At 39.1% G+C, this 13,525-nt stretch overlaps 1 protein-coding gene across 2 annotated transcripts in view; it reads right to left on the bottom strand.

Annotated features, from left to right (window-relative positions):
* AKAP6 (A-kinase anchoring protein 6) overlaps positions 1 to 13,525 on the bottom strand; it is a 493,527-nt gene that overhangs the window by 110,765 nt on the left and 369,237 nt on the right. For both annotated transcript variants that reach the window (XM_006763650.2, XM_006763654.2), the window contains exon 9: positions 11,095 to 11,215. In XM_006763650.2, the coding sequence (XP_006763713.1) occupies positions 11,095 to 11,215 (121 nt within the window). The remainder of the gene's footprint in view (positions 1 to 11,094; positions 11,216 to 13,525) is intronic.

Raw genomic sequence — 13,525 nt, 5'->3', positions numbered from 1 at the left:
AAGACCACTACTTCCCTCTTAGCTTACCCCAGTGTGCCTCATTAGGGACACGGTGTAGCAGAGGTGCCTAGTTTAAGAATATATAAGCTTCACAAATGTCCACATTATTCAGAATGTGCTTGGGGATGCCCTTAATTCTGAGAACCATATTTGCTTCCTTGAGAGGATTGAAAAGTGGTTTTTCTGCAAATTATATTCCTCTAGAGCAGTGGTTCTCAACCTTGGCTGCACATTAGAATCACCTGGGAATCTTTTTAAAATCCTGATTTCTGGGCCTCATCCTCCAGAAATTCTGTTTCTTTGTTACTAATGTTGTGGCCCCACCCATAACAAAGAAACAGAATGATTCTAAGGTGATTCTAATGTGCAGCCAAGGCTGAGAACCACTGCTTTAGAGCATCTCTCCATGGGACCTTTCTTCAGTAAACTCCCTTTGGCAATAGCAGGTCCATGAGGTTGAATTCTCCCAGGGCAATGCTGCCTTTAGTGCATCTCCCCCCAAAACAAAAATATGTTCACTCTTAGCTTCCCTGAATCTGACAGTATATAGGAGGGTCCTGTGAGGCTCAAGATGGCAACCTTCCCCAAGCAGCTGAAGTGCTTAAGACAGTCTGGGGGCTTTTACAGAGTAGCCTGATGATTAGCTAAAGAGCTAACCCAAGTTCATCATGGTTTCTCTGCAGATGTACTGTCTAAAAGTAGGATCCTTTTTTCTACCTTAGCATCAAAAGCTCACGTAGAGAAGGGAAATCATGTTCTTGCAAGAATTTTGCTTATTGTAGGCAAAGGATATGAGGTAACAGTGAGTAGGCAGCAACATGTAAAAGAATGACTGGGTATGAGAGACAAACAGATTGGATTCAAAGCCTGATTTATTTACTCATTTCTTGTGTTAGTTACTGGCAGAGCTCAAGAAATATTTCTGGCTTTCTTCCTTTCAGACATATAGTGGGGGTGCATTTCCCCATCCTGGCTAGGGTAGAGTAGAGCCATGTGATCAGTTCTGGCCAAGGATCTTGAGAGACAGTGGCATGTGTATCTTTCAGGTAGATGGTTTAATGGCCAGAGGGAGACCCTACAGAACTCTCTTTTATTTTTGCCATATTGAAGAGGGTGGCTGGTCCAGTAGTCTGAGTTCTGGAGAAAGAACATGCCAAGCAGAGAGCCCACAGCCAATCCGTATGTATGATAAGTAAACATTTGTAGCTTTAAACCTTTGAGATTTGGGGTGGTTATATGAGTAAAATCTAGCCTAACCTGACTGAGAAGCTAGTACTGTGTCTTTTAGGCTAGTCACCTGAGTGTTTCCAGTTCAGAGTCTGGTGAAATGGGGAAATTAATGCTTGATTATTGTGAACATTAAATAAGATAATGTGCATGGGGCATGGACAGAGTCAAATAGTCAGATTTGGCCAATGTTCATTTTTCCCCCTCTATCCTATTTCTATCTCATCACACACACACACACACACACACACACACACACACACACAAACGCGCTAGTGCGCACGCGTACACATGCACATGCGCGCACACAAACACACAAACATACATGCACACACTTCTCTTTTTATAAAACGATGCATTAGATAACATCTGTTCTTGGTTCCTTATCTGGATTTGTTCCCTCTATTCACTCCATCTTCCCTTCCCAGTGCCCTTCTATTTAAATTAGATGTTAAAATTGGCATTTACTCCTACCCCCTATAGAATATCTGCATCTGGTATAGTGTATTGTATTCTTTTTTTACCCCCAAAGAAATAAATCCTAAGGATGGGGTTTAAGGCAGTATGAACATTTACCAATAAGGATAGTTGAGTTGGGGAATTCCTAATACTCCAAAAATGATGTCCCTTGGACAAAAACAAATCTCCCTCCCTCCAAAGTTAGACACATGGTAGTGAGATAAGGACAAGAAGGAAGGAGGTGAGAGTTTATCTGTGAAAGCACCATAGTTGAGCTCCACCCTCCACCCCCTCCCCCAGGGCTCAACAGCCTATTCTGAACAGGCGCCAGGACTTCTTTTGAAATTACTAACACATTTTCTAGGTACCCTTCTAGCCGTACCTTTCTGCTTTAGAAATATATGCATGAAGTGCTAATAAAACTGGAATGATTAATAAAGACAAAATATTTGGATTCAGTTGCATATGTATCTTATACACTTCCTTGTGGTTACTGCTATAATAACCAATGCCTTCCTGATGTAATTGCATGGAACATTAAACCTAGCATTTATCCTTTTGACATTAAGACCTCTTTGTCAGTGATAATACTTGGTTTTCACCTTTAAGTTTTGCTGCTTTAAAACAACAACAACAAAACAAATAAACCTCGGTTTTTATCATGGTTGTCTGTAAAGTTTAATCACATATCATATAATTTTTTTTTTAGTTTCAAACCAGATTATTCAAAATATGAATATAACCACTAAAGATAAGTAATTTAAAACTATGAAATGCTAAGAAGTAGGTGAGGGACATTTCCATTAACTCACTGACCTGAAACACATACATAGTTTGAGCAGTTCAGGAGCCAAAGGTGGTAGTGAACCAAGCACCCTTTCTTACAAGGAATTTAAATGTTCCTCTAATTTATTTTATAAAACCAGAAGGAAATTTACAATAATGTGGGGTTAAAGCCAAATCTCTTAGCTCAACACAGGAGGAAACACTGCATATTCACATCTAATTAAGAAAAGTCATTTTTTAAAAGTTAAAGGTTGAAATTTTTGCAATTTAATCCAAAATTTTATTAGCAAACTCTAATGATTATCCTGATCGCAATTAATAAAAGCTCCCAAACAGATCAACTCATTGCAGTGCTATCTGTAATCATTTGGATTTTAACATGACGGTTATTACTTATTACCCTGAAACCAAGCAGCCCAATGAGATATTGATTACTTTTAACCTTTAGATCCAAGGATTCAAGAAAGGTCAGGGGAGGGGAGCGCTCTTCCTTGTCTGGTAAACATATAGCCTTCAGGAGAATTCAAATGATCCCCATTGGTCAGATAGATCCAAGATTAGTTTATTCTCTTGGCTGACAAGAAATGATGATGCTTTTAAAAATAACGCCCAGCACGCATTAGGTGAAGTGTTATATTTATGTAACCAATGGCCTCAAGATGTGCTCACATCTCAGCAAGTCTCAGGCTCTTAACTCTTTACCAAGTTTTGTCTGTGAAAGCATCTTATTTGGGATGAGATAGTAAATGTAGCAGCTTTCATTGGGATAAACTCATCTCGTTAAAGTAAGCTCTTTTGTAGATTCCAAAAGGCGGAATGCAATCATTGGTTCACTGTTGGCCACTAGCATTTCTTTTGGTTTTCTTTTTCCATGACAACATTGAGAAATATTTTCGCATTTGTGCCACTGAAAAGCAGTGAGTTCTAGGTCGGGTCCAGCAGAATTACGGGCAAGGGAAACATAACTATTATGTGTTAGATTAATTTGCAGAACACTTGGCATCATTATTGCCAAGTCGTCAAATTGTTCCAAGTTGTTCCGGAAGGTTGTTATTAATAGTATGTTTTCTGAGGAAAGTTCTGTCTACTTTTGGAACTGCATTTCTGTTGCCAAGGAAACTCCTCTAAGCACAGTTTTCTAGGAGCACACTGCCGCTTTTGTTTGCCAGTGTCCTATTCATATCATCTAAGTAAGCGGTTTACATGCTCCAGCGTCCCAAATGTTGAAGTTTTAGCCTATTTAAAGTTGCTTTTTCAAACACAGTTAATGCTTGCTACGATTTCCCTCTGCCTTTCTCCGGCCCTCTCATCCAAAGCCCCGTTCTCTTGCCTTCTTCCTTCTCCCAACTCTTACTGTTCAAGGTTTTTATTTTTTTAAACAGTTGCATTGGGGACGATAGTTTTCACATGTTTTTGATAAATTAACTTCAATTTGAATAATAATTCCATAGGTTGTAGCATTAGTCCTTCAAGTGTTAATTATCTTTTCACTCTGAAATGAATGTAGTCATTTCCCCCTGACTCCTCTACCCCGTTCAGTGCTGAGGAAAACATGTCATTGAGTCCAGCCGGCCTGTTGTGAGGAAATGTGGTCACATGGCCCATCGCTGCCAAAAGGAGAGCCCTGAGAAAAGGTGACAAAGACAGTGATTTCCTGTCAGCGAAGAGTACGACAGGGCTGTCTAGAAGTGATGCAAATGAGGGGAACTTTCCCCACGGCTTGTTTGATCCACTCTAGGCCAGAGCTGCCTGCCAGGGAGAGGGAGAAGCAAGAATACAGCAGAGGCTGCCCCAAGAGCCAACGCACCTTCCGGACAGTAGCTTGCCCGTCAGGGACAAAAACTGTTGGCAGGGTTTCCCTTCCTTGCCCCTCTGCACACACAGCCAACTATTACTGGGTGTACTATTCTCTTTACAGCACACCCTCCCCCCCCCTCCGATTTTTTAAGTGATTCAAATAGAAATTATAAGCTCCAGCATGAACAATGGCTCATATATTGTTCAGAAGCCATATCCATATACTTTTTCTTGCCCTAAACATTTTCAAGGTAAGTTTTGCCCTCTCTTTCAAAAAAAAAAAAAAAGAAAAGAAAAAATATATATTCAAATATTCATAGCAAACACTGATTCATCAAAGCTCAGATTAATATGACAGCTAATCTAAGGACTTTTTGAACTTTAATAAAAATGGAACAACAAATTTATTTCTAGATAGCAGTGGAGACAGCCTGGGTTTTTCCATTCTGATCCTTTAAAAATGACTAGATAATGTTATTTGAAATACAATGATTTTAAGCATATTCTTCTTATCTTAATGGAGTTTTAATCTAACATACAATTAGGCTCTACAATTAATCTACTGGGAAAGAGGTAAAAAATTATCATTAGGTTCTTATGCCTGATATATCTGTAGTATTTTTACCTTGACTGGTTCCATAGCTAGTATTTTGTTTCATTTTGAACAATTAAGGTAGGAAATTTTGGTACTGAAACAGAAGGCCTAATTAACAGAATTTTATTTTTTGATGTATACTACTTCTACTCTAGATACCAACATGTGAAATTATTTTTTTAAGTTAGTGGATTTCCTTCTATTTCAAGCCTAGCTACTGTAACCTGGACTATGAGCGAGCCTAGCTTTACACTTTTAGGAGTGCAAGTTCAATCATAAAGGTATCAAGCCACATCTGAAACTACTTAGAAACTGTCCCGAACAAAATGCAAGGAACTATTATAGAGGGTTGAAATTTGCAAATTTATAAAACATAGGGATAGCACGATTAATCTGTTTTCTATGATTGGTTCATAACTGACAACATTATTTTGGCATCAATAGTTATAAAATAACAAGTCGACTAGATCACATTTTTCTTCTCTTACACTACTACATTTCTTATTCCCCAGAATTTCTAATCCTATTCCATGCATATGTTTCTTTTAAAAGTCATAATGCTTGTCTTTAAATACACACCCAAATTCTCCAAAGTACCATTTTCTCCTTTAAAACTCATCCCCTTCTCTTGTTTATTTTTTCTGAAACAACTCTTTCATTGTTTACTTTCTTTTTATTTGTTTGTGTTTTAGTGTTTTCTTATCTATTCATTCATCTACCTATCCATGATTTTCACTTACTCCTTTACCCTTTTCTTGTTTGGTTAACTTTGGATTAACTAATTTCAACAGCTTCCATTCTCTCTGATGCTTATAATTCTCTCTCACTTTCCTAATATCCTCCTCTTTCCCAATATGTGATACTGGGATCCTCTCTTATTATCCCTGCTGGCCAAGCTATCATCAAGAGGAGCCACCCTTGGGTGAGAGCCGTGCTCCAAGTCTTTAAACGTACCTGGCAACACAGTCAGAGAAAAATAATTATTCATTTGTTAGAAACATGATATTTAAAATTTATTTGTACTAAAGCGAGCTCTTTCTCAAAATAAAAAAAAAGAAGAAAGAAAGAAATACTGTGGTTAGACATTTCTCTACCATACCATCCTAACCCCTTATTTGAAAATCCTGCCGAGACCGGTTTGGCTCAGTGGATAGAGCGTCGGCCTGCGGACTGAAAGGTCCCAGGTTCGATTCCCGTCAAGGGCATGTACCTGGGTTGCGGGCACATCCCCAGTGGGAGGTGTGCAGGAGGTGGCTGATCGATGTCTCTCTCTCATCGATGTTTCTGACCCTCTATCTCTCTCCCTTCCTCTCTGTAAAAAATCAATAAAATATATTTTAAAAAAAATCCTAAAAGAAAAAGTTTTTGTATCTAAGTATCAAAATAAACTCAATTTCTTCAGAGGCATGTGACTTTTCCTTGTGGAAAATGAAAATTTTGCAATTAAGCACATTTCCCTCTTTGTTTTCACTACTGGAAAAGCCAGAATAAAATGCTGAGGTTATCTTTAGTAACTATGTAGAACCTTACAGTGTATGTACCTACATATTAACTCTTCTCACAGAAACAGACTCTAACCTCTGTGTATTTTCCCCAGTTTTAATTTATATTTACACTTTAAAGTATTTGTATTATTTTCCTATTATTTCAAATTCACAGCAGTGTAAATATGTAAGTAATCTATAGAGTAGTTCTTTTCCTTTTATACACAGGAAATATTTGTATAATACTGATATCAATGGAGAAAGATAAAGGATATTTGCATTTTCCCCATGAAAACAGAATTATATGAATAACTAACTCTCAAAATTAAATATAAAATCCTCAGTGTAAGTTCCTTGAAAATATACAGGTATTATTAGTTAAGGTGGCTACTAATTTTAAATTATTTTTAAGCTAAAGTGTTCTTTTTAACCCCTTAAAAATCCTATAATCCTATATTTCATTCATGAGGAAGAGCTAAACCATTCACTCAAGAAACAAATCCATAAATATGCTATGTCAGTGAGCTTCATACTGTCTGAAAACAGCTCTTGTTCATTTAGAACAATAACCAGCAGACTGCAACTTCTAAATTTGGCCCTTGAAATTAATTCTTGGACTCTGGAACCCCACACCCACCCAGATGGCTAGGGGAATTGTCCTCTATGCTGGTAGGTGACAGAGACCGGCAGTGCTTTGTGGCAGGTGAGGAGCCCTGACAGGGCAGCCTTCCCAGCACGCCAGAGTCTGCGTGTCGGCCAGGAGGGCAGCGTGGCAGCAGCAGCCTAAGGAAATGCTTCCCGGCCCCTCTGCCTATGCCATGTACAGGACGGGGAGGAAGTGTCTTGAGCTTCCCTGAGCCCAAGAATAATGCCACCTTTGATCTGTAGAAATGAAAAAAAACCCACACGGAGCTTTTTTTTGCAAGTGGGTTTTAAATATTGCTCCATTAATAGTTAATGCACATAAAGACCAGTAGAGTGACAGCTCCCTGTGATTATGAATTCTGGCTTCGTAACTCTAGTACAAATAGGAGCTGAACTTTCAAAATCACGGTGGTTACTTTTGACAAATTAAATTGTCCTACTTAAAAAGGTAGCAGGATTGAAGAGAAGGAAAGCGAGGGAGCGGGAGCAAATTCTCCTTGGAGATGATTTTCATATCAAGGAAGGAAAAAAAAGGAGAAAAAAACTACACTTGTGTTTCCCAGGCTGACGATACTGCCACTGTTTATTAAAAATAGGCCCAGAAGGTCCCAATTCAGAGGTTGGACGAGATAGAAAAGGGGAAGGAGAGATACTGGGAGTATGGCTCACTGTCTCTGAAAAGGGAAGTATATTTAAGAGTGACTAGTTTTTAATAAGAACCAGGTTGCTCTTAGGACCCTGCAGTTTAAAATTAATTAGAAAGAAAATGGTCTTAAATTTCTCACAATCTGAAACTAACAAAAATGGTTTAAACAAAAAATCCACTTTAGAGCCCATTGTGATATTAAGGTTCTAAATTATGTCAGGTTGTATGAATGTGATCTGTGCTGGTTACATCTAATTCTTTTCCTGCAAGAATTCCTTGGATAGTTTGCTTGTTTGGGGTAACTAAGATGTCATTGCAGGTGCCCCACTCAGGAGGTCTGCTGAATGAATAGTCAGGGTATTTATTTGCAGTTTCATGTCTAGGAGTTAAGGTCAGATGGCTTTCCAGCAGAGACCAGAATATAAAACAAGTAGGTCAAACCAGAAAGTTAGTACCTAAAGTTAAGAAGGTAGTGCCTAAAAATCTTCACTTTCACTGAGCACCATCTTAGGATATTTTCTCAAACCCAACATTTCTAAATGTGGACTTTGGGGATCAACCTTGATGGTACAATGCATAAATTGTGTTTGGGCATGACTATCTTTGCCAGGTAAGGAGCTGAGTGATGAAATATAGAAAGCCCCTTAGAGAGAGGAAAACAAAGGTTTCAAATTCTATGATAAAAGGAATAATGATTCTGCCTAATCTTAGTTTCTGGATTCTACCAACACTCAGCTGAAGGTCTCCCTTAAAAGTTTCACCCTCATTCTTTGCCATAATATAATATCAGGAGTCATAAACTTCATCCCCATCCTTAATTTATTAACTCAATACCGTTAGCTCAATAACTGTTTAAGGTGCTTTACTTAACAACATAGAGAATACAAGTGCAAGGCATTATTCTTGGTGTTATACCATTGTTTTAAGAAATGAAGATGATGTAGAGAGGTTGGAGATGGATTGGAAACGCTGTGAAATGGGTTGGGTGGCCTGTTGAGTTGCCACAATGATGGGGAAATAAAGAGTAAATGTCTAGTAGCAAAAGAGATAATCCCACAAACTAACAAAAACTTGTTTTGTCCCAGATGCCAATGGTTCCCTTGCTGAGAAATAATAATAAAAGACTGGCATCTTTCAGGGCCAACAAACCCAAAGGTTAAAATGACTAAGGTAGTCTCAACAGTACTGAAAGCCTCGAAAGCCCTGGGGACCAATTGAAAGCTTTGCACTTTCAGGAGTCTCTCTGAGCAACAGGCTCCATCTCCCTCCCCTGAGGCTTCAGTTCAGTTGATTCCTGAAAAAGCAGACAGAACAGAGGGATGGGACATTGAAATGGGAATTCTTGGCAAAGACCTGAAATTCATTCTCCTTCATCAGTTTTTCTAATGCAGAAGCCACCCCAAGTTCTCAATTAGTCCTTAGTCAACATCCTCAGGATTGCTTTGCAAGTTTCCAAACCTTTGGAATCTATACAGAGAAACTCCACAAACCTGTATCATTTGCCCTTGGTTTCCAATTCAACCTTTAATATTGCTTATAAGCCAAATGCAAAGTTAGTGCTAGCCTCATAAACCTAGATACATTGAACACCTAAAATGCAAAAAAAAAAAAAAAATTATGACAAGACATAAGTCACAAATAAAGAACCCCAGTGGGAAAACGTTTGGAAAAATACTACAACCCAGAAGTACTGAGTGGGTGGAACAATGGCCTTCAATATGCCAAAATGAGAATTCTCAGGCAGAACACTTAGAAGGAAACCACAAGAAAAAGAAGACTGCACTTTTTGTTCAGTGATTTCCTATTAATTGTGATGTAAATTATATGGATGTGATTTTGACAAAGAATAGCACTGTTTCTGAAATAAATAGTGGTTTATGTGCAAAATACAAAATGCATCAGGAAGAAAAAAAATGTTATTTGGCAGCATGAGTGTAATAAAATATGAGATAACAGCTTACGATTAGGTAACTTTTATATTATCTTTTCCTGTTTGACTCTATTTTTAATCTTAAGCCTTAGGAATAAAACAAATCTTTTTGCATCACAAATTAATATAGGTTTATAGGCATTTTTCATATGTAATTTTTGATCTTGACATAAAATATAAAATCATCTAGCTTTGGCTACTAGGTCAAGATTGTTAATTTAATAATATGTTATGCCAGAAGATATATTGGGTAGTTTTGTTGTTAATGTGGACAGCTATCCATACAGGAAATAGCTGATAGTCTACAAACTCTATTAATGTTGGACAGAATTCTTCAGGGAGTAAAATATCATCATTTGCTCAGTCCCTGAGAAGCTATATCTTTTCTTAACCAAGATGATTCCCAGGGGACATTAATTAAAGTGGGCCAGACCCTCAAAAAATACAAATAAATATTTATCTTTAGAAGAGGGAAAAGTTAAAATAATATATTAAATAAAGGTAATTTCAAATGATAAAGATTGAAGAAGAAAGAAGACAACTTTTATTTGACCTTGAATGTACTTCTTATTCTATAAGAAATTTTAAAAAGCTAGAGGGTAGTTGTTTCTTGTCATTATACTGTTGCTGATTCTGTGGTTAGTTATTAATTTTATTTTTTATGATTCACAATCTGCTCTTTGAAATATGCCATATGCTCAAAGCAATTCAAGGATGACAACTGTCAGAATTACTCCAATAAAAATTGCCTAAATGAGGAAGATTTACTACAGTCTGATATTTCCGTGGAAAGTCCCTCTACCTCCCCAACAGCTTTTCAGACACCGTGAATCTTGCAACCATTTCTTCAGTCAAAATCTCAGGGTTGTTTTGTAAGAACGACTAAGACCATTTAAGTGAAATTGGTAAAACACACTAGGCCAAGGGTGAATTAGCAGACATGGAAAACAATATAGATAGTTATTAGATGGATTGCCGCAATCAATATGTGAGTTCCAAGCCAGTTTTCTTAAATCACACGCAAATGTATTGACTTAATATGACAACGTCTGCTCTATGTATCACTAACAAACATTAAATTGGACATGCCCTGCACCCTGAACGCAGCAAGCCAAACTAAAGGCACATTTTTCCCCCCTGGGAAGATCTGAGGGGTGGATAGAATCTACCTGAGTGCACCAATCAAAACACATTTTGTTAAATGTGAGCAGTCCATTTACCCTTCATTTTGTTTCAGTCTATTTATTAATGCAGTTTCATTTATTGTTATTCATCCTGAAGATAAATCTTTGTCCTTCTATAGAATTACACCAAATAGAATGTGATAAAGGGAACTTTCCTGCAATTATGATGTCGGTGCAGCCTGTCAGCACACAAGGGATGGAAATGAGTTTGGGGACAGGGAAGAGAATTCTAATAGACACCATGATACATACAATGAACGCAAAGATATCCTGAGAGAGAGAGACTTGTCAGGCTAATCAGATCTTCCCCAGCAAGGTAAAAGCAAGAAGAGAGCGCTAACCTTGTAAAGGTGCTGCTGCTGCTCCTCTGACATCATCAGGTCGTGGCTGTCCATCACGAGGGACTCCATGTCAATCAGCCAATCCCAGAGCTCCTGATATTCTGAATCAAAGTCCAGAAGCCTGAAGATAAGACACAACACGTATTATGCATAAATACAGAGTAGTTGTTAAAATCTTGTATTAGAATAATATATTCTTGAAAATCCATGATGTTCCTGGGTGGTACCTATAAAAAGAGCAGGAAAGAATTCTCTCTGTGGTTACACAGTGGGTAAAAGAGGAACTCAAGCTTGTGACATAGCCACTTCTTAGATTTTGAAACATGTAATTTCGATGTTCATACCTGAGACATATTATCATGGCGATTTCCATTTGCTCACCCTTCCTGAAGATTTACAGCACTTGAACGAAATGACTACTACCTTGAAAAAGAGCACCAGCATATTTAACAGGCTCAGGAATGTTGGGTCAGTGCCATTTGAAGGTTACATGGTCCAGAATTTTGGTTAAGAGCAGTACCCTCAAAATTCAAACCCCTTTCTCATCTACTAGATTTTCCATGGATACTACATCCCAATAGATTTATGATTAAGAACACTAATTTAATGAATTTCTCTATAATAATCATAATTCACTATCATATCCAAAATATAATGTTCACTGGGAAGTGGCTCAATCATTTATCTGTCCCTCTGCTGTCTATCTGCCCATCTCTGCAAACATATATCCTACAGTTAGTGTCATGGATGAGTAGCCAGCATTTCAGCTTAACACTCAGAGTTAGGCTTGAGTGACTCTGGTAAGCCAGTGAAAACCAGGGGCAGATCCAGTATTAGACAGGTGTTCCCCACAGACATGTAGGAAACAAAGGTAAGGATAGGAAGTCAAAACAATGAATCTTTGAATAGGCAGCAATCATTAAAATTCAAAGGAGGATCACTATGGTTTTCAACAAAATAAATCATTAGAATAAGGAGCTTAAAAGGATTAATGTGATTCTCTATTGAAAGCCCGGTGAATAAGTAAAGCCCAGATTCTTCTAAAACACTGTGATCAGAAAATGAAAGTGCATATGAAAAACTATCACTTTGTCTTTCCCCAAAAAAATCATCCCCCTGAAAGAAATCCTAGAGTCTTGTCAAACTGTAACTGAACAAAACCTTATCTGGGCTTCTGGTCAAGATGGTTGCGTAGGTAAATGTGGTACTCACGTCCTCCCATAGCCACATCAAAATTACAACTAAACTACAGGACAACCATCATTCAGAACTGCCTGAAATCCTCCTGAACAGAAGTCCTACAACTAAGGATATAAAGAAGAAACCACATTGAAATTGGGATGAGGGGCAGAGGCATGGAATAGACTGGTCCCACGCCCACATGTGGTAGATAAAAATGGGGAAGGATATCTCAGCGGCAGAGGTCCCTGCTGAGGAGCCAGGGGGGTCAGCCTCACATCAGGCCCTCCAACTCAAGGTTCTAGTGCCAGGAAGAGAGGTCCAGTGGCAATTATGGATAGGTGAAACAGAGGCTGCTGGATCCCAGGAGTTCCTCTTTAAGGGCCTGTGCACAGACGTTCTCAAACTCATATTTCTGAGATTCAGCTCTGGGGCAGCAGCTTAGAAAGCACCAGAGAAGCTCCAGTGCTAGGGCAGCAGCTCAAAAGGGAAGAATCAAGTGGTATGGCATCAGGGAAGAGATGAAGGGGCAGCTTTCTTCCAGACAGAAGTGCTGACAGAGGCCGTGGTTCCTCTTCAGAGCTCTTCCTCCACAGAGCCAGCAGGCAGTGCCATATCTGAGTCCCCATCTACCTGGCTCACACTGTTTTGCCTTACCCTGGTTATTCCTTGAGACTCGAACCCACCAACTTGTGGGCCCACCTAAACTGTTTCCAGTGGCTTATCCATATTAACGGCCTGTCGTGGCTCATGCCTCAGACTTTCCTAAAATCTCTCAAACAAGCAGCATCTGGCCTCTATGTGCCCCATACCTCTCTCTAAGAGGCCCCCGGCCAGGAACTAGTGGCAGCTGGCCTTGCTTCACAGCTTGGCCTCTTCTGGGCATCTCCAAGCCCAGAACAAGTAGCAACCATCTGCAGATCATTTTGTAGCTCATGCCTGGTGGCCTGGGGTAGAACACAGGCAGCTGCTGACCTTTGCCTGTAACTCCCCTAGGCCCCAGAGCTAGAGCACCCAATGAATAGCTTCAGACCATGTTGAAGCACCATGCAACCACTTCCACAGATGACACACTCAAGGGCACCAGAGCCCCACTGAAGTAAATCCTGCTCCATGGGGTCAGCCTCTGCACAGCTGATCTTTCATGGAGGTGCAGCCAGCCCTTGCTGCCATTTGGCCTGGGGATAAAGCCCTCCCATTTAAATACCAACAGCAATAGAGGCTCAACAACAAAAGAAAGGTGTATAAAGCC

Source organism: Myotis davidii, unplaced genomic scaffold, assembly GCF_000327345.1.
Source record: "Myotis davidii unplaced genomic scaffold, ASM32734v1 scaffold116, whole genome shotgun sequence".
Taxonomy (NCBI): domain Eukaryota; kingdom Metazoa; phylum Chordata; class Mammalia; order Chiroptera; family Vespertilionidae; genus Myotis; species Myotis davidii.
This window is presented reverse-complemented; position numbering and strand designations above follow the sequence as displayed.